Source organism: Apteryx mantelli, chromosome 8, assembly GCF_036417845.1.
Source record: "Apteryx mantelli isolate bAptMan1 chromosome 8, bAptMan1.hap1, whole genome shotgun sequence".
NCBI lineage: Eukaryota > Metazoa > Chordata > Aves > Apterygiformes > Apterygidae > Apteryx > Apteryx mantelli.
In genome coordinates this window covers 42,523,371-42,545,170 of record NC_089985.1, presented here as the reverse complement: position 1 = coordinate 42,545,170, position 21,800 = coordinate 42,523,371, and the positions used below count along the sequence as shown (strand labels likewise).

The 21,800-nt window shown below is 47.2% G+C and overlaps 1 protein-coding gene across 2 annotated transcripts in view; it reads left to right on the top strand.

Annotated features, from left to right (window-relative positions):
- The window catches only part of NEGR1 (neuronal growth regulator 1), a 311,487-nt gene that overhangs the window by 225,536 nt on the left and 64,151 nt on the right, over positions 1-21,800 (top strand). For both annotated transcript variants that reach the window (XM_067301402.1, XM_067301403.1), the window contains one exon: positions 2,624-2,755. In XM_067301402.1, the coding sequence (XP_067157503.1) occupies positions 2,624-2,755 (132 nt within the window). The remainder of the gene's footprint in view (positions 1-2,623; positions 2,756-21,800) is intronic.

The window sequence follows — 21,800 nt, the reverse complement described above, 5'->3', positions numbered from 1 at the left end:
AAGCCTGTCGCTGTTGTCGGTGTGACCCCAGCTGAGGCTGGATATTGCCACGTCCGGATAGCAAAGCAAACGCCAGGAGCACAGCCACGGTCCAGGAACTGCTAAGGAAGCAAGTGCTGGGAGAGAAGAAACTGGGTTATCCCCTGATGTGTTATACCTACATGAAAACAAAAAATTGAAGCAGAGAATGCTTGTTTTTAGCTTAAATCTAAAACCTGAATGGCTATTTTTGTGAAATTCTAGGCACTCAGAGAAATTGTTTTCTTTTTCCAACTTGATATTGGAAGTTGGGATAGAATACAACATAAATTATTCCCAGGATTCAATATATATTATTTTGGTGCATTCCATATATTCAGAGAAGTGCTTAGGTTGGAGAGCATTTCAATTTCATAATTTGAAAGTAATTTTTGACATGAAACACAGGTGCATCTTGCATTTTATATAATTTCCTTGGTATTAGAAACAAATCAGAAACCTCCTTGCTGGAAGGTCTTTCCCGCTCTTCTCCCGGTATACATAGGAGCTCAAAGCCTCCTCCGTAACCCACGCTGACCCCAGGGCAACGCTCTGAGGTTTTCCGTACGCGGCAGAGGAGCGCGCGGGAGCGCCGTGGTCCGGGGCGCGAGGCTGGCAGTCTGCAGCTGCACCCGAGTTCGGTATCGTGAGCGTCCGCAGCGAAGCGCCGTTCACAGCAGCGGCGCCGGAGTTTCGGGCGCCGTTTCTGCCCCCGCGTCCCTCCCTTGCGGAGCGCGGGGAGACGCTTTGCCGCCCTGCGTCCTGGTTCCTCCGCGGAACCGGGCTCGTACCTGCCCTGCTGCGGTCGGTTCATCTCCTTCGCCTTGCAGCGTGACCTGAAACACAGCGTAAGCGGCTTCGATGGCATCTGCCTCCGCACGCGGGATTATCAGGCAAAGCCCACGTTTGCCGGAACAGATTGAAAAGCTAAAACGCTTCTCGCAAATTGGAGCAGGTCCTTTTTGCTGAATAGGGAAATGCTAAGGACGCGTACGGGGCTCGCTGAGACGTTGCCGCGGGCCGTGCCGTGGGGCCGGGTCTCCTGCGCGGCGGGCGCCCCACCTCCACGATGCGCGCGGCGCCTTCGCCCGCCGCCGAGCCGCGGGGAGGTGTCACGGTCCTCGTCCTGAACTTGGTGAGCCGGCATACGTGCTTTGAAAGACCGATCTGCAAAGCGTGCGCTGGTTCGCACAGCGAAATCCCCTTCTTAGGCCAGCACCAGTATTTGGTTTGTGCTGTTTTCACATATTGCCATACCAGCGTGCCCAGACAGCAACACGCACAAACGGATGTGATGCGCACTTTATGCAGTATAGGCTGAAAACGCGTGTCTCCGTTCAAAGCAGTAGTAAATAAGATCTTCCCAGAGCCCTGGCGCAGCGGAAGGCGACGGAGCCGCGGCGTGCGCAGCCCCAGCTGACCCCGTCTTTGCAGAACTTGCTCCCGTGAGCAACGGGGAAGAGAGACAAATCCATTCTCATGCTATTTCCCATCTCCTGTGAATTATTTCATTACATTTTATCACTGCTCAGTTCAACAATGATTTTCCAATTTCAGTGTTATCTTTTCTGCTTTACATAGCTGGTGCTTTCGTGGGCTCGTTCCTGTGAAAGGCACGGTATATAATGTGCTTATTAATAAGTGGCATCTTGCTAAGCAATGCACTTTTACAATTAGTGTTTTGAACCGTACATGCCTTAAAAGATGAATCAGTGAACAGGGGAATGAAATGCAGTGCTGCGCGGGGCACATGCGTTCGCTGAGCTCCGGAGACCGGGAGCAAGCGGGAGCAAGGCAAGGCGAGCGCTGGCCCCCTCCGTGGCAGTGCGGGCACTTCTCACTAATCCCGTCAGATTTTTGTCATTGCTCTATAAGTTGCCAAGTTATTGACGGTCGATCAAACTTTGTCTGGGTGGGAAAACACTTTCAGCCTTCAGTCTTTTTAATCTTTAGGCCTATGTTTTTCAAGCGTGTGTTGTCATAACAACTGTGATATATTGTATGAAAATAAAAATTAGGTTTAACGTTTTTTATTTTATTATGTGGTGAGTGCTTTGTGTGGACTATAAAACAATTAATTTGTTCACCACCTACGCCTCGCTGCTCAGAGGAGGCAGAAGGATGAACTTTGGGCTAGGCAGCAACTTTCATCTAAGGGATACCAGAGCGCTCACAAGAAGCCAGGCACCACTTTAAGGAAAAGCTGGGAGATGCTGAGATTTGGGAAACTACAAAAATTTCTGCGTGTGGTGTGACCCTGTGCCAAGGGACCACAAGTGACCTTTTGAATCAGAAATTTTTTCTTCGTCTCTAAAATAATGAATATTTGGGGGTAAGACGCACTGGGGAGTTATGTATACGCACAGTTCAGTCGTGTTTTCACTTTATTTCACGGCAGAGGGGCTGGGAGCTGTTTTCCTAAGCGCTCGGGGGGACTCTCCTTATTTCCGTGCGGTCCGCCGGCCCCGGGGGTGGGCTTCCTCGGCACGGGGGCCGCCCCGCTCCTCGCCCGGGCACGGCTCCCGCGCCGTCGCCTGCGCCCCGGGGGGGCTCCGGGGGTGAAGCGACCGGCCTCTCATCTCCCTCTCTGCTTGTGTCCTTTCAGCAAAACCGTTTGAAAATGGACAGTATCTGGACATCTACGGAATTACGAGAGACCAGGCCGGGGAATATGAATGCAGTGCAGAGAACGATGTCTCCGTCCCGGATGTGAGAAAAGTAAAAGTCACAGTAAACTGTAAGTCACGTTACTTTCTAATCACTCAGTGCAGTGGAGAGGAGGGCCTCGGCCACGAAGGAGACGGTGTAACGCAAAGAGCTGCTGCTCGTGGTGAAACCGTAGATCTCCTTCACAGCACAGCAGCGAAGCAGCCCGCGGCTTTCGAGGCAGGAGTTGCTCCCACAGAGGGGCGGGCGGCAGAGCAAGACCGAGGCTCAATCCGCCTTCCGTCCCCTGGAAGGACAGTAGCGATGAGCGTGTTTTCCTGAGTTTTGCTCTTGTGCGTTTAAACCAGACAATTTCGCTGGGTTGTGTTGTTGTTGAGATTTTTTTTGAGTAATTGCCTGAGTAATTTCTAAGCGCTGCTGCGATTGTTGGGCTCTAATGGTTCTAATTTAATTTGTTAAGGTTGTACAACAATATAAGGAAAAGAGAAACTTTCTGAAATTGTGTTTAGATGATTAGATTGGGACCTATCCCTCTGGAAATATAAATTACTGCTAGTAGAAACAGCAAGTTGTTTCATGCTATTGCCCTAGTGTGAAGACAAGAAAAAACTTTGCTAAAATGCAGTTCTTTCCTAAAGATCTTGGTAGACAGAGGTTAATATTAAAAAAATGCATAATGTAGGCTGCAGTGCAACATAACAGACTCTCAGTTATCTCCTCCTTGGAATTGTACGTGAACGGGATGCTTTCAGATTCAGGACTGGATTCAGTTTAACACTCCGGATGGTTTGAAACACTCAGAACACTGTGCTCACCCATTCTGGCATAATAACTGGAATTCAGACCACGCCGTATAGGTTATATTTCAGGGCTTTGTTTTGTGTGTTTTGTTTTGTTTTCAAATGCACTATTTTGAGTTGAAATACTACTATAGTTCTGTTCCAGAGAAACAAAGAAAACTTTAGGGAAATGGGAATAATTGCCCTAGTTCATCCTAACGAGGAATGCTGTTAGGTTAAATGCAGTTACCCAGGCTGCAATCTGCAACGTAGCTCCTGTTCGGAACATTGCCGCGGCGCCAGCAGCGCCTGAGCGCGGCCGGGAGCTGGCTTTGCCTGCCCGGCGGAAGCTGCCCGCCGCTGCGCTGCCGGCAGGGAGCCCCGGCCCCACGGTGCCAGAGGTGGGAGCCGGGCAGGCTGGCTCTCTGCACGGATCCCGCATGGTACCCGGCGCGCTATCGGCACGTTTCTCCAGCATTCCCCGGCGCAGGTGCTGACGGGACTCGCTCCGTGTATTGCAGCACGGGTTCCTTGCAGTCCGTGGCGTTCTGCAGCACGCTAGATGGATGCGCTGGCGTTCCTACGGCAGCTGGATAAGGCTCCAGCCCCGCAGGCAGCCCTCCCTGATGCTTGATCAGGAAAGCGTACGGGGGCCTACGGAATAAGCGGCCATTACTTTTGTGTGCAGTGTGTTGTTACTGGAAGGCTCTCGGCAAGATCAGCTGTGCAGATCTTTACATAAACACGGCCTGTGTGTTGTGGGGCGACGTCTTTCCTGCCAGCCCCACTCCAAAATGTTCTGTATTGTGGAACAAGCTACTGCAGCCGGGACCCAGAGTCAACGGTGAGCTCCGACTAGTCCTGCCAGAACAAAAATTGCCTCTCAGTAACTTCATACCGTGGGAATTTTAGTAAGGGGGGAAATTATCTGTCTCGGGAGCTCTAGGTGGAAGGGAAAAACTTGGTAGGCCTGTGCAGCAGGCAAAAAAAAGGGGGCATGGGGGTAATGAGCACACTGGATCGTGGGTTTTCTCATATGCAGGCACCGCCTTGGCTCAGGCTTTGCGCGCGTTCAGGCAGGGGCGGCGGGCTGTTCTCGGCGTTGGCGCAGACCCCAAGCGGGCGGCCCGTGTTTGGTGCCTCCGATGCCACGGCGGGGCACGTCACGCGCCGCGGAGCCCCCCACGGCGGCCAGGTACCCGAGCGAGGGGCCCGTGCGGGTCCTTGTGCGGCTCCAGCCGGCCGGGCGGGCTGCGAGGCCTCCCTGGCCCCGGCACGGAGGCACCTAGCGCTTAGTGCCTGCGCCACATTTGGGGCAACCCACAGGTTTGCAGAGAAAACACGGGGACAGGCAGAGTGTTTTTACGCTTCTGGTAGCTAAAAGAAGAAAATGGCAAAAGAAAAAAATGAAGCGACGCAAAACTGGGATCCTGCTACAGCGCGAAGCAGTGTGCGCCTGTGAAGGATTGCTTGTAGTCAGCTAATTGCTTACACGCCGTTGCTCGAGTCGGTAACTTGCCCGCTAGCCAGTTAAGCAAAACGCAAAATTATTCCGAACATCTGCTCCCTCTGTGCTCCCTACGACTAGCGCTGGCGCCTTCCCGCCGGGCAGGAGAACGGTGCATGGCGCTCCGGAGAGGTGCGGGCTGAAGCGCGCTGATGGTAGGGAAGGGTATCCTGTGGGGACCGAGCGCCGGAGCGCGCCGCCTCCCCGGGGCTTCCCGCGCGGCGCCGGCCCCTGGGCCGCCCCTGCCCGGCAGCCTGCCGCCCCGCAGCGCACGCCGTTTCGGCCCCCGCTTCCCTCCTGCCCCCCAGGTGCCGGCTGAGAGCGGGGTCCCGGAGAGCCTTGTGCCCCCGCGGGGAGCCCGGGCCTGACGTCTCCGACGTCCCTTCGTGCCGCTCGGGACCCCGGGGCTGCCGACGGGCCCGTTTCCCGCCGGGGCTCGGCGCCGGGCGCTGCGGCTCCGCGTTAGCGGCTCCGGCAGCTGCGCAGCCCCGTTCCAAAGCCGATCTCCTGCGCGCAGCCAGCCCGTGAGCGATGTGTGCGTGCTGCAGATCGACCTTGCTCGGCAGGCTGGCTTCGAGGCATCAGGAGCAGGGTCTCGCAGCGGGGACGACTGCGGTTTGTCCATTCGTCTCTGTGACGCTAATTGCCAGAAATCTGTATTAATTTTATTTCCAAGTTTAAACCTAGAAAGATGTTAATGAGAGAAATATGGAAGAAGGGAGAAAACCTTCAGGTTCTTTGGTTAGGGCTGGGTAGAGTTTTCTTCGTGGAGCATTCCTCAGTCCTGTTTCTTTTGAGAGTATATCAGTTTGTTAGAAAAACGAACGAAGATCAAAGCTTTCTTGTCCCCCTGCCGCCCCCCCAGCCCCATTGCTCCGTTTTTTGGGGATTGCAAACTTGCTTAGCTGTGACGATAGCGCCGCACCGCGTGGGCTCAGCGCCGACTCCGATGTCTCCTCCTCCTCCTCCTCACCCGCTCTGGTACTATTCTCCAGTCACAGTTTGGTGCACGGATATTTGCCCATGTTCGGGGCAGCGCCGCTGCCTGTTTCTGGTGCCCGAGCGCCCGAGAAGCCCCGGGGCCGCGGCGGCCCGAGCAGCGCCTGCCGGCAGCGCCGGGCTTGCAAGGCCCCAGCGCCTGCGCGGCGCGTGGCGACCCGCCGCCTTCCCACATAATGGGACGCATCAGCGAACCCTGAGAGTAATTCTGAGTATGGATATTTGTTGCATAGAGCAGTCGTTCAGTCATCCAAGCACATGCAAGAAAATTATCTGTTTTTAAATTACTTTCTGAATTTCAAGTTTCTTGGATGGGCAACTTCCAACCAGGCACGACCAACCAGCTTGCTGTCTGCCCTTACAGCATATATATTATAACTCTAATGACTGTGAATTCTGTTTCTTTATACTGTTTCGTATTGCATAATTTGCAATTTGTACTTAATTCATCTTTGTCCCCCGTAATTTGCCTTTTATAAATGGTGGCCTTAGAATTTGCAGTGCGTCTGTGTGAACTCAGAAGGGGGAAGGATAAAGAAGTGTAATGAGATCATGATATAAGATAGCATGGGGATGCTAATTTCTAAAGAACACATACTATACCAAATCAAGTTAAAATAGATAAGGTATAATCCAATTTAATTTTACCAGTAAATCTTATTAGCATTTTCCATTATATTTTTATACAGCGAATGCTGATTTATAATGATAATCTTCAAACCCCCCTGCTTTGAACAAACTGCTAGTGTCTGGATTAGCAAGATTTTAATGTCATCTGAAAACTGGTCTGCAACTATACATACGTTACTTCGCTGACTCTCTCCTGGTTTATAAATGACTTATTAAATAATAACAAAGGCAGCTGCTAAACGTGAGAGTCTCCAGAAGCGCTGAGGTCAGGCCGAGACGATGAAGAACAAGATGTATGCATCATGAGGCTAGCATTTATTTTAATTTATGTAAAATTATCGATTCCCTAAACAAATAGCAAGCGTGAACTTTAAAGTGGACTTATATTGCCATATTTCTCCCTTTCAGATGCTCTTATAAAGCATACTAAGGGTCTGGTCTTCTATAGTGGTATTTTAAACAGCTCAGTTAGAGCTGGACCTTGTGGACTTCACTGAAATAAGATCCGGCGGCTTAGAGGAAAAAAAGCCATTCAGCTGGAAATTAAAAAGCAAAAATTTAATTTCGGCCTTTATGAATCCCATGAGGCTGCAGAATGAGGGCCAGAGTCCTCCGTGCTCAGCAGGGGGCCGAAAAAGAGGGCTGCCGGGGCGAGGGAGCCGCGCCGGAGCCGCAGCGCCCGCCTCGCAGCGGGACGGGGGCCGGCTCCCTCGGCCCCTCCGCAGCGGTGGGGTTCGCCTCGCGGTTTGCTGCCGGGCCGGGAGGGAAGGCGCATCCTTATTTCTAGGTCGCTTCAAAGGCGACGGCGAGTGAGCGCAGCGGGGACGGCGCTGCCCTGTTCTCCTAGGCCAGGCATGGACATCTCACGGCATTTTAGCTACCCAGACATCTTTTCTTGCAACAGAACTTCTTCCGTACAGACGCTTTTTCCATTAGATTTTGCAAAAATTGAATTGCAATGAGCAGGCTGTACGATAGCCGGCAGGGACGGTGTTGAGCCGGGGAGCCGTGCCCTGCCCCGGTGTCCCTGGCGGCCGGCTGCCCAGGCCCGTCGCGAGGCGTCTCCAGGGCTGGGAGCTCCGCGGCCACTAATCCCACTCCTTGTTTGAAAGCTTTTCATAATGTGCAATGTGAGTCTTTGCTGCCCCGTTCCTTGGCTGGCCTCTGAGGCACGGAGAACAGATGAGTCTCGTCTTTGAACCGCTTTGAAGGCTCTTGCCTTGCTCTCCTCATCTTTATTTCCTACGTTCGCCAGCCCTGGTTCTTATTATCAGACACTCGGAAAGCGTGGCCCAAGAATAAAGAGTCGGTGCTACTTCTCTGTAGATGTGACCACGAACCCAAGCGCAGCCGTCCGGGCAGCCCTCGCGCACCCGGCAGGGATTCGTTATCTGAGCCTCACCTGCTTGCGCCGGGGGCGTAGGAGGCTGCCGAAAGCTTGCTGCGGTAAGATGTTACATCTGCTGCCGTTCCTGGCTACGGGTAGAAACTGATGACTTGGCACAACTTATTCTTGACAGATCTGTTGGCGAGCGCTCATCTTCCTGTTATCTTCCAGGTGCCTTCATGTCTTCGATTGCTTGGCCAGAATTTTTATAGGGATTGAAGATAAACTGGCTGGCTTAAATTCCCTGGCTCCTGTCATTGCTCTTTCCTCTTCTGGAGGAGATCGTAGTGCCTGGGATGCTCCAGGCGCCGGGCGCCTCACCCAGCCTGTCCAGGGGCTCAAAAATAGCCCTAGTTCTGCATTTGCTTCATCCAGCCCCTGAACAGGTTTCTGAGGTTGGTTAGGTCAACTGCTTTCATATCAGTTTGCTTTATCTCAGTGCTTGCGACACTATTCTTTCTCTGTCTTAACCTGGAATATTTTACAGTTAATTATGGTGGTCAAATTCTGTCCTTGGAATGATTCTCCTTGGCCTTATTTCTTGGAGTTGAATGTTCTGCAGTAAATCATCTAAGCTTTTTCTCCTCTCGTCGTGTTTTATTCTGCCCCCAGCCCGTCGGGTGTCTGCGTCCCGGGGACGCTGCATTTCCCGGTCTGTGGGTCGCAGCCATGGGCACAGACCCGCTCAGTCAGCCGGCGCCGGCCGCTGCCCGTCCTGCCTGCTACCGAGCTTCCCGGGCGGCTTGTGGCTGGAGCAGGTCTCGTCCCGGCGCACCAGCAAGGGCTGAGGGCTCGTGGCGGTGCAGGGCCAGATGGCCACACGGGTGCCCCGACGGACCGGGGCCTCCGGTTTCATGCAGTAGCAGGTAAATTGCGGAGGGTAGATACTGTATAGATCTTCCTGTCTCCCTTCTTCTTTCTTTTCTGCTATAATGGTTCAATAAGGCGTTTTATGTTGATTTTTATAGAGAGAATGCCTGAGTCTCTTGTATGAATTTTAAGTAATATGTTTGTTTTTTCCATGGACAGGTTAGGTTTTTGCAGAACAGCTTAACTCATTAGCATTTCTTAGAAGTCTGCCTTACTGTTGCTATGGCACTTTGCATAATATTATGCATAATACTCTGATTTTACTTTGAAATCAGACATACTGTACAAGTCACTAACCTAATTATATCTGTAACCTTAAACCTACTGTGAAAAGCATGATAGGACTGCAGTATTTGTTGGGGCTCCTAACGCCTAGACACGTTGCTGTGACGCTGTCCCCCTAGAAAGTGTCTTGCTGTAGATCTGCTGGTGACTTACAGAAAACATTTCCTTGACAAGGTTTCTTAATCTGGATTCAGCAAAGAAAAATTCCCTCAATCAAGGTGAATGCAATATTAAAAATAAATAAAAAGGCTACTGCCCAGATATTTCTAGAAGGCCTCAGTTGTTCTACACTGTTTTGGTACCTAGTATAACACATATCAGAGCAATTTGCATTTATTTCCACTTTCTTTCAATATATGGGAGGGGAGGAAAAGGGGGCTTCTGTTTAAGCATAAATGCATAATTCTGATTCTTTCACTTTTTTAATAGCTGCAGATGTGCAGCTTCCTATTTATAGCCCTGTCTAAGCTGAGAACTTTGATGGTATTGTCAGTATTCGTTTTGGGAGAGTGATGGAGCAGGATTCATTTTACTGGATAAAAAACAGTAGGTGTACTTGAAGTTGTATTTGCGGCTCAAAATACACTTGTTTGTCCTTAAAACGATGTGGACAGTGTATTGACAATTGTTCGGGTTAGTGCTACACCTTTGTTTTTGCAGCGTTTTAGGGAGTATCCTGAAGCCTGTCATGGAGTGCAGCCCCCGGACAGGCCTTGGAAGGAACATTGCAAGATGGTGTATTTGGGGGTCTTTAAATGTCTATCTGAGGTCTCTCAAAACTGTGTTCAGATACTTTTGTGCAATAACTATGGGAACAGTTTGCAGTTAACTATTTTGCACTTAACTAGTCTGAGGAGGTGCAACCTACTTGTCCATTGGATCTGAATTTTGCAGTAGCAGGTTCAGTTGCGGTTACTTACATGACTGCATTTTAACAGCTTTAAAGGACGTGGAACTTAATCAGAATGTCCCTCCCTCCTTCGAGGAGGACATTTCCACGCAATTACGGAGTTGTTCCATCTTTAACTATTTAAACCAGTTCTCTTAAAGAACAAAGCTGTGGAGGAAAAGTTACTGCACTTTACTGTGCCATTTATATAAAAGTAAATTCAATAATGTCATCTCTTCAAACAGAATTGCACCCGCATGAGATGTGCTCATGTTTGACATAGTTGCAGAAAGACCTCTTCTTGGTATTGCAGTGATTGATATTATTCATTTGGCTGAAATTCATACGTTTAAAGTGGCATCATGTGTGTAGGCCATTCTTTAATCACAAGGGCCTGAAATATTTCCCAATATTCTAACAGCGGAGAGCAGTTTGCAGGTACTCAATAGACCAAATTCCCACTGACCGTTTCAAGAAGTGCATGTGCACAATGCCGTGGAAAATTGAGCTCTGCAATACCTTTCTGAAGTACTAAAATTACGCTTTCAAAAGCTAAAAGCACTCCAGAGTGTGGTTTCACTGACTTTCTGTGAAACGTGGTTTCCTAAATTCTCAGGTTACCTTTCAAAAAACAGGATTTCAACTTTTAAGTCACACTGGGGACTTCTGAATATATAACTACTAGTTAATATTCAATTCTGTTAATAGATAGGTACGGTTCAGTGTAGTGAGAGCTTTCTAGTTTGTGACTCTCTGCTCTTCAAACATCTTTGGTCTCCGCTGCGCAGGTAAGGACAACGCTGGTGCGTGCCGTGGACTCACGCGGCAGGTCGGATCCATATACATAAGTTATAACCGTGGCCAGGCATAAGCTGTGTCCAGAGCAGGACTGCAAGGTGCCCCATTTTTCGCAGATCTTCTAGTCTCTTTGAGAAGCAGGCTGAGAGCACAGGTCCCGTCACCTCGCGTCCAGTCTGCCGCGGACCTGGGGCACGTCCTCCCTGTGCTCCGCTCTTCTCTTCAACGACGTAAAAGCTGTTGCAAGGGGAAAAGGTCGGAGTTATAGAATTAGGTTAATATTTAAATGGTAAGAATAATGGTGCGCTGCAGCAGGCTGCTTGGGGACGGTGGGATACCTTCTCGCTGGGTGCGTTGGCACTACGCTGTGCAAACATCTGTCAGGAGCAGCGGCGCTCTGGAGGCTCATCTGTTAGTCCATCACAGCTGTCTCCTGACCTGTTTTTCCTATTAGTATTAAATACAAACCCAATCCTAAAAACTAGCTTTTCTGCATTTTGTAGATGTAAAAGTTACAACTACTGAACTAGGACATCTGAGCCACTATTTTAATTAAAAAGATGTGGGAAGGCCTTATGGAAAAATGGAGAGGGCTTCTTTCCTGCGGCACATAAAGCACAGTTGAGAGCAGAGGAATAATTGTGCAATTAGCTTCTATATTTGTGCATCAAATATATGCGAATATCAAGCCACCCACTGCAGCTAAAGGAAACGAGGTGCTAGCACTGCAGATAGGAAAACTTGATCATGGTTTAAGTGAATAACAGCAGAGCCTGGTTTAGGAGCAGGTCATCTAGAAGAGTACCTAGCAGCAACATATTTCAAATACAGCAAAACAGTACAGATCAGAACAGCTATTTTGACATAAGATACAGATCTTTGAAGACTCTTCTGCTGTTCTGTAAGATAAAGTTTTTGATCATGCAGCAGATAATCAGAGTTGGGGCTTTCTTATTTTTGTTTGGTTTTGGTCAACATTAGGGCTAAACTCCGATTATTTATTTGGGAAAATATTCCCATCACTGGCATCATTTGTATGAGTTACGTGATGTCCTATTGCACAGTGATGCTTAACGTAAAAAACAACTTATACCAATTCAGATCAATAAAAATGGGTCTTACATTTAAATCCACCCTGAGTGGAAAAAAGAATATGCTTGAAGGAAAATATTTTTATCCTCACTGGTGGGGAAAGAAGCCTCTTATGAAGGCAGTGTTTGTTGTTTTATGTTCTTCAGGTATTTTTATTAACATTTCAAAAGTCAGATTAAAACAATGCAGTTCAAGTTTCTGACTGAAGTGCAATTTTGCTTCTAAATTAACATTGATTTTTCTGTAGCACAACAGTTACTATTAGGTTCTGCAAACTGCTGCATGGCTACAGCATATTTCTAAAAAGAAGTTGCTCAAATTGAAGCATGGCAAAACTGATTACAACTTTCCTTCATGTAGATGGCATTCTGCTGCCACAGCACATCATCGAGGGCTCTCTGGAAAAGTGAGATGAGGTCTTGCATTTGAAGGAGTTGGAGCGCTGGCGCTGAAGAGAGCCTGCATTAAAGTAGTTTCAAAGAAATCACATGACCCCCTTCCGTTTTCAAGCTTTATTTTCTTGGAAAACAGTGTTTGTGACCGAGCGGATAAAAGGTTCTTTCTCCTATTCCGATATGTATTTTATTGTTTCGGAAGCCTGTAGGTGCTGGTTGTCCGTCCTTGCTGCCACGGTTAATTCTGAGGATTGCCATGATTAGCTATCTGAAAGCGATCTCTGTCCCCTGCCCCCAGAAAGAAAGTCCTTGAGGTAGGAAGAATTGTACTAATTCGCCCATAATGATAGAATATGTAGAGCTGTGGCTACCGGCACAGTCTAAGCGTGGCGTACCAGAAAATGCCGTTTGTTACGCTTATGCATGTCTGGAGAACTGTGCCGTAGGAAATACTGCAGCACTCGTGACAAGCCACCCTAGGGTCAGCGGAAGGGTTGTCGGGATGTGGTGACGGTTCCCTCGAGGGCACAACGCGGCTGCCAGCGTCGGGAGCTGCTCGCCCGGGGAGAACGGTCGGGGATAAAACGTTAATGAAGCTTCTGCAGTTGTGTACTTTTCCACTTGTGCTATCATTAGAAAGCCAAAATATGGTGAGAATAAGATCCTGGACACCTCTCTACATCTATCTCTGGTGAAGTTGGCTTTCTTGCAAGTGTTTTTCCTTCAGCCTAGCAGAGGCGCAGGCGCGTGCTCCTCTGGGGGTGGGATTCGGGCTCCCTTGAAGGTCACCGTGAGGTCCGCTGCCATCTTCAGAGACACCAGAATTACACGTCCACAGGCCAGATGTTTACCTCCTCCAAAGCACGTTGGGGTGCAAAGTGAGGCAATGTGGAGAGCAGACTGAGAGGAGCAATTCCGGGACGTGAGTCCTGTGCGCGTTGAATGCTTCCTCCCACGTCTAAACCATTGCTAGCTCTTCAGGCTCCAGGTGATGCCACTTTAAATACCAGCTGAAATAAAGTTCATGAAAATTAAAGTATTAGCAGGAGCTGACTCAGCTACGAGCTGGAAGAGCTTATACGTGTCAAGAAGTAATGTGAAGTACAGAAAACGCTGTGTTAGACTCCAAACTAGGACCAAAATTAATGGAGAGCTCTTCAGCTGCCAGGAATGTTCATCTACCCAGATTGCTCTTCAGCAAAAACAATTACTTAAAATAAAGCTCAATAACAGTAAACAACACTTGCACAGCAATATTTCCGCTAGTAATTGTAGTATTCCTTGTGGCTCTTGGTCCAACGTTTAACGTCTTCCCTGTCCCTCGCAAGGGAAGTGTCTCTATAAGGTGACAACCTAAAGGGGTTTCACGAGTGCAGCGTTGACCCCAGCTGGAGTCACGAAAAGCCGGTGTCTTAATCTAAAACTCTCAGAGCCCTGATTTCTTGCAGCAGCAGCCGTAGCTCCTGTGAAACCGTTCTGTAGCAGCAGTCGGCGTAGCGCAGCGTTGGCGCGTACGGCTGCGGCGCGGGGGGCGCGCGGCTGCAGCCCCGCTGGCTCCCACCCTCGCTCTGCCCAGCATTTCGGGCCCTGTTGAGTGATGACTGTAGTGATATTGTTACGACTTGTTTGTCCCCTGGTGAGGTTACTAAATTAGCTTTTAATAACTCCTCCAATTTGGCTGGTATTAGCAAGTGCGATGCAGGCTCTAGATCTGAGCTACGGGAGCCTTATTTCTCACTTGATTTCTGCTTTTATGGTTTAAAACAAGGCAGTGCTGTTGGCACAAAAAAGGAGAAGAATTACCAACGTGTTTGTTTAGGTGTTATAATTCACAAAGCTTTTATCTGGTTCTCTTCATATTTTCTACCTCTTCTCTCAAATCAAAGGAAGCTATTTTGAGGCTGATGTGACCTTTTTTGGAGTTTAGAGTTGCAGAGCAAACATGAACTCTTGCAGTGAAAACCGGAGTCCTTGCAGGCACAGTTGTGCTCAGCGCCACTTTGTGAAGACAAACAGAATAACGTTACGGACCGTGTCACCGTAAGTGACACCTCTTGCACACTGTGTGCAGTAAGATCATGATAGTCACTTCTAGACTGTGAAAGACTATAAAAATCAGTTCAAAACACAGCATTTCCAGTGTATTCTGGACAAAGTGGTGTTTAACATCTACCGTCTCAGATTTTAGATGGTCACTGCTGCTGTACTTGGTGGTATTAATGACAAAACAGGATCTCCGCAGGAATTATCTTTCAATGCAGCGATTAAACGTTTAAGTGGGAAATCCCACTTTTCCAGACTTCTCAGTATAAAACTGGGCCTGCATCCAAGTGTTGACTTGTGATATATTGTCCTAAGAAATCTGTAGATATTCTTTAGAAATGAACAGTTGTAATAGAAACATTAAGGGATTATCAGGTACAAAACCACTGCAAAGCACTGGAAGTTCTTGGTGTTCAGAAATGGTTCTGCTTCGTTTCATCTTCTTCAAAACTATCACGTATGCTTTGTTTTAAACTGCGGTATTAAAATCAAAGGTGACTTATCCGTTGTACCCAGTTCCTTGGCTTTTATCAGCTGAGATTACACAAAACTGAGGGGAAAGAAATCACTTTATATGGATATATCTTACAAATAAATGGGGAGAGAGAGAGACTGCTGAGATGCATTTGCGTCAATACCATGCCTCCTTCACCACAGTCAGCTAATTTTTCGGTGTTATAAGTATGTAGGTCAACATGTGCTTAGTGAAGGGTTCAGACGGTGCAGTGCCCTGTTCGAGCAGACGGCTCTGTATGTTATCTGAGATATCTGGGGGAACTGGCACGGTCCGTGTCCATGCGGCGGTGGTGGTGGTGCTTCTGCCTTGGTGTTTCGAGGAGTGGGACGCCGCGGTGTGCTCCGCGCTGCACGGGGAGCAGCAGCGTCCCTGTGCCGTAGAGCTGGCAGTCTCCGTAGCGAAGGCGGATGCAGTGTGTAAAGGAAAAGTCAAATGCGGATCGAAGAAAACTGGTTCTTCTCTGGAAATACCGGTCTCTTATGAAAGACCCTGTGGGCTAGCAGGCGTTGAGAAGCCTTACCTGCCTGTCAGGGTTGCACTGAGTTTTGTTCCCATAAGTACGTGTTTTTCTGAATTGCACAAACTTTTCCTGAGAGCATTTGAAAGCAACTAGTATTTCTGTGACTTTATTGCTTTTGGTTAGAAAAAGGGCTGGTCTTTACCTCTTTTTGTGCTTGTCACATATCAATATAGGCTGTCCTGTTTCTATAAACTTACATCTGCTGCAGATTAGGGGAGGGGGGACTTCTTTTTCATATAGAGCAATCGCTTCTAGACCTTTTATGGCTCCTTCTCATTCTTCATGAGATACATATGTATATCAGATATAACACACTGTCAGCGAACAGTGGTTTTCAATCAAAAAGGCTGTCAGTAAAGCTGATTCACTAACAAGAAAGCTGTCAAACTGTGACAGCTGCTGTCTTTGCAACCCCAAACAATCTGTTCAGTGCTAACACTGACTTATGCTTCCATTTATTATACAGTAGTAATGAGCACTGTCCTTAGAAATACCATTTTGGCGAGTACACCTAGCTACTTTGTTATGTATGTAGGCTGCATCAAATCAAATCCAAGGTGCACAGTGTAAGTTTTCTGCAGAAAAGTTCTACTTCTGCCATTTGAATTACTTTTTTTCTGAATTCTAAATCAACTTTCAGTATTTACCCCATTTTTATAGTTAAGCGGGAACCTGAAGATTTTATTCTTATTAGAAGGTGAGAAGAATATAATTAGGTTTTTTTTCCAGTTGTGTTGAAAAGTGGTGTCCAACCTCAAATACAACACTAGTATCTGCAGAACTGAGTAAAGGAATTTGTCATTATGGGAACTGTTCTGATACTTTAATAAGCCCAGGATCTGAAAGATCACAAAAGTTCAGTCCAGAGGAGGAAGTGGGAAGTCAGGCTGATCCTGCTGTCCAAACGCAGGTGCAGCTCTGGTATTCAACTACTTGTCTATCCCATTAAAAAAAAAAACAAAAGCTTGTATCAAGGAGACTCAACAGTCTCTTTAGGCAATCTGTTCCAGCCATAGCTCAGGTTAGCAAGTCTACATCTCCCTTGCTGGGTTTTGTTTTATTATTGCTTGTCCTGCCCGTAAAGGAGATGGGGAAGAGTTGATTCCGTTCTTCTCCAGTCTCTTACATATTTGAAGACTTAACATATCCCCAGTAAGTCATCTTTTTAAGCTCAACTAATCCCAATTCTTTCTGCTTTCCTGAACTTGGTACTTCAGCCGAGACTACGCTCGCGCCTAGCGAAGCAGGTGGTTTGCACTTAAAGACGGCAGGTCTGTCGGTGTGCGTCTCTGGCTGGCGCTGGCCTCTCCCCGCAGCACCGCGCGCTGTCTGCTCTCTCCCCTGCTCCTCCGCACCGCAGAGCGCAGGAGAGCAGGCTAGCTACGTGCCAGCGGCCACCCTCTCGCACCAAGAGCGGACAAATAACGCTTGACCTAAAGGAGGTAGAGAGCAGTCTGCTATAAGCGAATCGTTTTCTCCAGTGGCCTGATGAACCCATTAAGCTTCATCAAGGATCTGTATAAAGCAAACTCAGATGAATCTGTTATTTCTGAGAACTTGCAAAGGTTGGGTGAGGTCCTGGGAATGGAAGACGCAGGTGGCTGTCGTTCAGGAGGGAATTAGCAGTCAGTCAGCTTCTCTCCAGTCCCCGAAATACGGTGGGACTGAACAGAGACATGTTAGTACCCAGGAGATAATACGGAGATGGGTAACAGCTAGCATGAATTTGTCAAGAACAAATCCTGTTGGCTCCCTAATTTCCGTGAATCACAGGGGAAGGCAGTAGATGTCATTTCTTGACACTCGCAAGCTTTTGACATGCAATGTTTGCAGATGCAGGTGTGGGAAATACGGCCAAGAAAAAATGTCTGTGGCAAGGGTGCAAGATTATTTAGAAAACTGTCATCAAAAGGCTCATTGCCAGGCCAAAGGGGCGCGGGTCCCCAGGGTTTGTTCTCGTTCCGGTGTTCAGGATTTTTATTAACAATCATGTTGAATTTTCAGATACTGTCAAGCTGCAAGAGTGGTGGTACTGAAAAGCACTACCATTAATGTTTAGATACTGTGCACATCATATATGGATAGTACTAAGTAGCAGAGTAACTTTTTGTTTTAATGCTAATGTACTTATGACATGATTTCTCACTACCCTTGATGTGCCTTGGCTGCCTGATCTGCTTCTGTGTTTTGACTTTCTGAATGTGTTGATGTAGGAGTGAAGCAGATCCCTTATTGCACTACTGATCTGCGTTGAGATGTTTTGCATTTGTCTTCCAAACATTGTTTCCTTGAAGAACCGCCAGCTTTCCTTAACTCACTTTCTCCTTAGCTTTACTGCCAAAAGATCTACTTCTTAGATCCCAGAATTTGTTGAGGTCCACTGCTTTATATCTTCCTTGGAGGAAAGGGAAGAGCAAAGAAAAAGACCTCGTGTTTGTTCACACGCAGGTTCCCAGCCAGATGTTCCCTCTCCAAGGTGGTGACACCCGTTTTTCCCCTTTCGTCTGCATGTGTGGAGTCTGGGTAGTTACTCCCAACACACAGGGAAATGAAACAGAGTGAATGTGAAAGGGGAATGAAAATGAGACCAGTGCACATGCCCTGGCTGCACACACTCAAGAGGTGCTATCTTATATTTCAGGGAAATACCGTTCACCTTGAAATTCCCCAGGCCAGCACTTGCAAATAGTGCATTATGAGCACCACGTGCTGTAATACCTTGTTCGGACTATCGGCCACCTCTCCGTCTTACGGGAGACCCAAAGTTTGAGATAGCACGTGCTGATGTGTATGAGCTGTACGCCCTCCGTGGACTCGTTCGCACGGGCTGCACACCATTAGAGGACTACGTTTTTCCTGCTTGCCCGTCACATGCTGGAATTCATGGATGTCGTTTAATTGTAAGGGTAGGTTTAGCACAGCAGCTAGGTTTTTCCCCTTCTTTGTTGGCCACCTGAAATGTGAAGACTCGGAAATGATGCCTCTCCATCTCCTTACATACCATATTTAAAACTTTTTGGTCCAAAAAAGACCAAGTCAGTGCTGGTTTATGTCAATACCATAGTATTTTCGTGTCATGAAATTTGTTCTTTTGACTCAGGTAATTACAGCTTCTCAGCCATTCTTTGCTGATGAGAAAGTATTGATGACAACTTTTCCCTCAAATTACAGGAGTAAGAGCACTAGTGTATAAAAAGGCATTACAGTGACAACAGTTGTCTTTGTTATACTAGTTCTCTTTCAAGTAGCTTTTTTTGAAAACTCTGAAATTCTCTTTTGTTGTAGCTCTTTATAGGCCTCATTCAAAGCCCACTGAAGTCAATATAAAGACTTTGACTTCAGTTAAATTTGAGTGAAACTGTGCTGGCCAATGAAAGATTAAAACAAGCTCCATTGTATCAGACAAAGCCAAACACTGAGCGTTTTATACCCGTATTTATTTTTTGTGCATCTATTCATTCTGAATTACAAACAAGTGTTGTATGCAAATGTAAATTAGTTTTATGTTTGTTCGTCGTAGTTTCAGTTATGCTTGTGGAAAGGGTGAGTGTGTTGCCCTTTAGTAAATACAGATATAGGACACTTCTGACACTGCTGTCCTCATCAGGCGGGTCTTGGAACTGATAAAGTCCTTGTGAAGGTGTAAGGGTTGCTGGGGAGCAAAGAAACCAAGGGGGTAAAAACTGGAGCCAAAAAACTTGAATGCAGACTGTTTTGACTGACCCTGTGTGGCGAGCATACTCTGCTGAAGTTGCTTTAATTCACATGGTGAATTCACCACAGTGACGAGATTAATTGTCATACGAAATGGGACATAATTATTTGCAACAAAATGCAGAATGTTATTAGCTCTGCTGGGAGCCAAGCACTAGGAGAGAGAAGCGGAGCGTAAGCTTCTCCTCGCCCCCGCCGAAGGCGCAGACCGCGGCCCTCGCTGCGGCGGGCAGAAGGGCACTTCCAAAACACGTCCGTGGCCAGTGAGTCTTCATTTGACACCGTCAGCCCTCATGTAAAAATGTTTGTCTATGCAGTGAATACGCGGAGCCTAAACTGCATGAACCAGGATGGGGATAGAAGATGCTCGCGCACGCCTGACGCTGCCCACCTCCCGGATGCTGCGGCCTGCGGAGCGATCCGATCAAGGAAAGCCTTTGCTTTTGATTTAGTCTGATCTACTGCAGAACCATCATTTCGGCTCCGTTATAGAAGTAACAAGTGCCATGCACGATCACGCATACAGATAATTTCATAAATGTAAGAAAGCTGTAGGAATGGGGGATTTTTTGCTCGGTGAGGGACAGTCTCTAATGTGTACACATTATTCCTGCTAAGATCAGTGTAACACCAGGGAGGGAGAGAGCACGGGGGAGAGCAGACACCTGGGCTTTATTCCCGCATTGGCGCGTCTCATTTAGCAGGAGAGAAGAATCCACGTACAGAGCAACCTTAAAGGGAATAAATACATTTAGAAAAACTGTTAGAAAATGGAGGGACTTCAGTAGGCAGAAGAAACGGTACCACAAAACGGGGTGGTCAGAATCAGGCGGTTGTCCCTCCACCTCCGCACGCAGGTGCTGACTGGCCTGCGTGTTGTTCTGTAAGACTGCAGGGGTGCTTGCTGTGCGCTTGGGGGGAAGGTTGTGAAGTCTGTTTCCTCTTCTTCCTCGTCACTCCAGGCCTTTCAAAACCCGCTGTTAAGAACTGCTGTGTGCTTGCCTCTTATTTAGTAAGTACTATTTTGCGTTAGTAAGGGGGTTTCTGTGTAACAATTACTTGCAGATTTTAAGCTTTGCTCTCAATTTAGCGCTGGGAGGTTTTATATTCAGAAAATTTACTGCATGATAGTTTCATCAGTGACTTTATGGTCTGTTACAATACAATCCATTAGACATAGCTGAAGGAGATTCCCATTTCAGGAGATTGTGGTGTCCTCTGCAACATGCAGATTGCTTCTCGGCTCTGCGGTTTGAAGGAAGGCTTGAAATTGTGCTCATTCTCTGATAGTTAGCTTCAGGTATTTAAACAATTGTTTAATTAGTCAATGTTTAAAGCATATTGTTTTGTGAAGTTAAATTCTGAGTAGGAGGGGGAAAAGCACAAAGAGTTGTTGTCTTTCACCGTAGTTGGATCACACCTGGAAAATGCAAGTGGCAAACTGAATTCTGACTTAAATTTTATATACACAATACAAGATACAGGTATAAATGCATATCAAGATCCCACTGAATTCGGTATTTGGGGGTAGGTCATCAGGAAGAGATTAAAAATAAGCTTTTGTAATTATTTAGCCCAGTGATTATTAAAAGGCATGTCTCTGCGCTGGAGAAGTTTCTGATGTGAAGAGGCATTTATGAAACCACTCCAATTATTTGGGAATACGTAGGGTTGTGCAGTGGCTAGTCAGCAGCATCTTGGGTTGCGGCTCTGAGCAAGTTAGAAAAATTAAAGTCTCTACAGATTATCGGAAAGACCATCTTTATTATGCAAAGCGTATGTAATGCTGTTTCACGTGTAAAATTTTGTTACCTTATTGCTAAGTAATGATAAATATAGTAAAAAATAAATACTTGAAAATTGCCCATATCTGTTCTTCTAAGTCAACAGACCTTAGAAAGCCTGTTTTCTTATCTGGAGGTCTCTGTTTGAACACATTAGAGAGCAATTTTACTAACAAAAGAGTAGATAAGGATGTCAGATTAAAATCTGATGAAAACTGGGGAAATAAGAGACTTTTTCTGACATTTACGATTAATGCCACAAAAATGTTAGTTTAATCAGACAATATGGTTAATCACAAAGGTGAAATTGAAAGTTACCAGCACTGATTGCTAGTGTAAAAGTTAATACATTCAGCTCATAATAATTATGCACATGCTAGTTATAATAATTTACTGTCCGTACCAAATCTTTATAAGCATTGTAATTAAATATAAAATGCACATTAGAATTATAATGAGTAATTAGGGCAACATAACTAATATGCATAGAAGTCCCAAAGCTCATTAAAATGTTAAAAATTGAAACCTGCTCTAGCTAGAGGGTTTTTGCGTATTTTCTCTGGCTGTCTGAATGCCAGCGTGTTTCAGGTATTGTTTTAACTGTTCCTTCGGAAATTTGAAAGCCAATGAAGATATTTGGGGTGGAAGCCAGATGCAGCAGTCCGTCGCAGGGTTGCTAATGGAGGGTAAGCTGTAGGATGCGATTTCCCGGTGTGAATGCCCGACTCCCTTGGACACGCTGGTGATACCGGCTGAGCGGAAACTGGGCCCAGAAGAGGGTTTTAGCGTACGAGCGGGAAGCACCGGGGAGGGTTTTACATCACTTCTTTCTCGGTGACGCGCTGGCGAAGCGCTGGAGCCCGGTGCGTGCTCAGCGCGGTCGTATGAGACTGCGATACGAGCGTT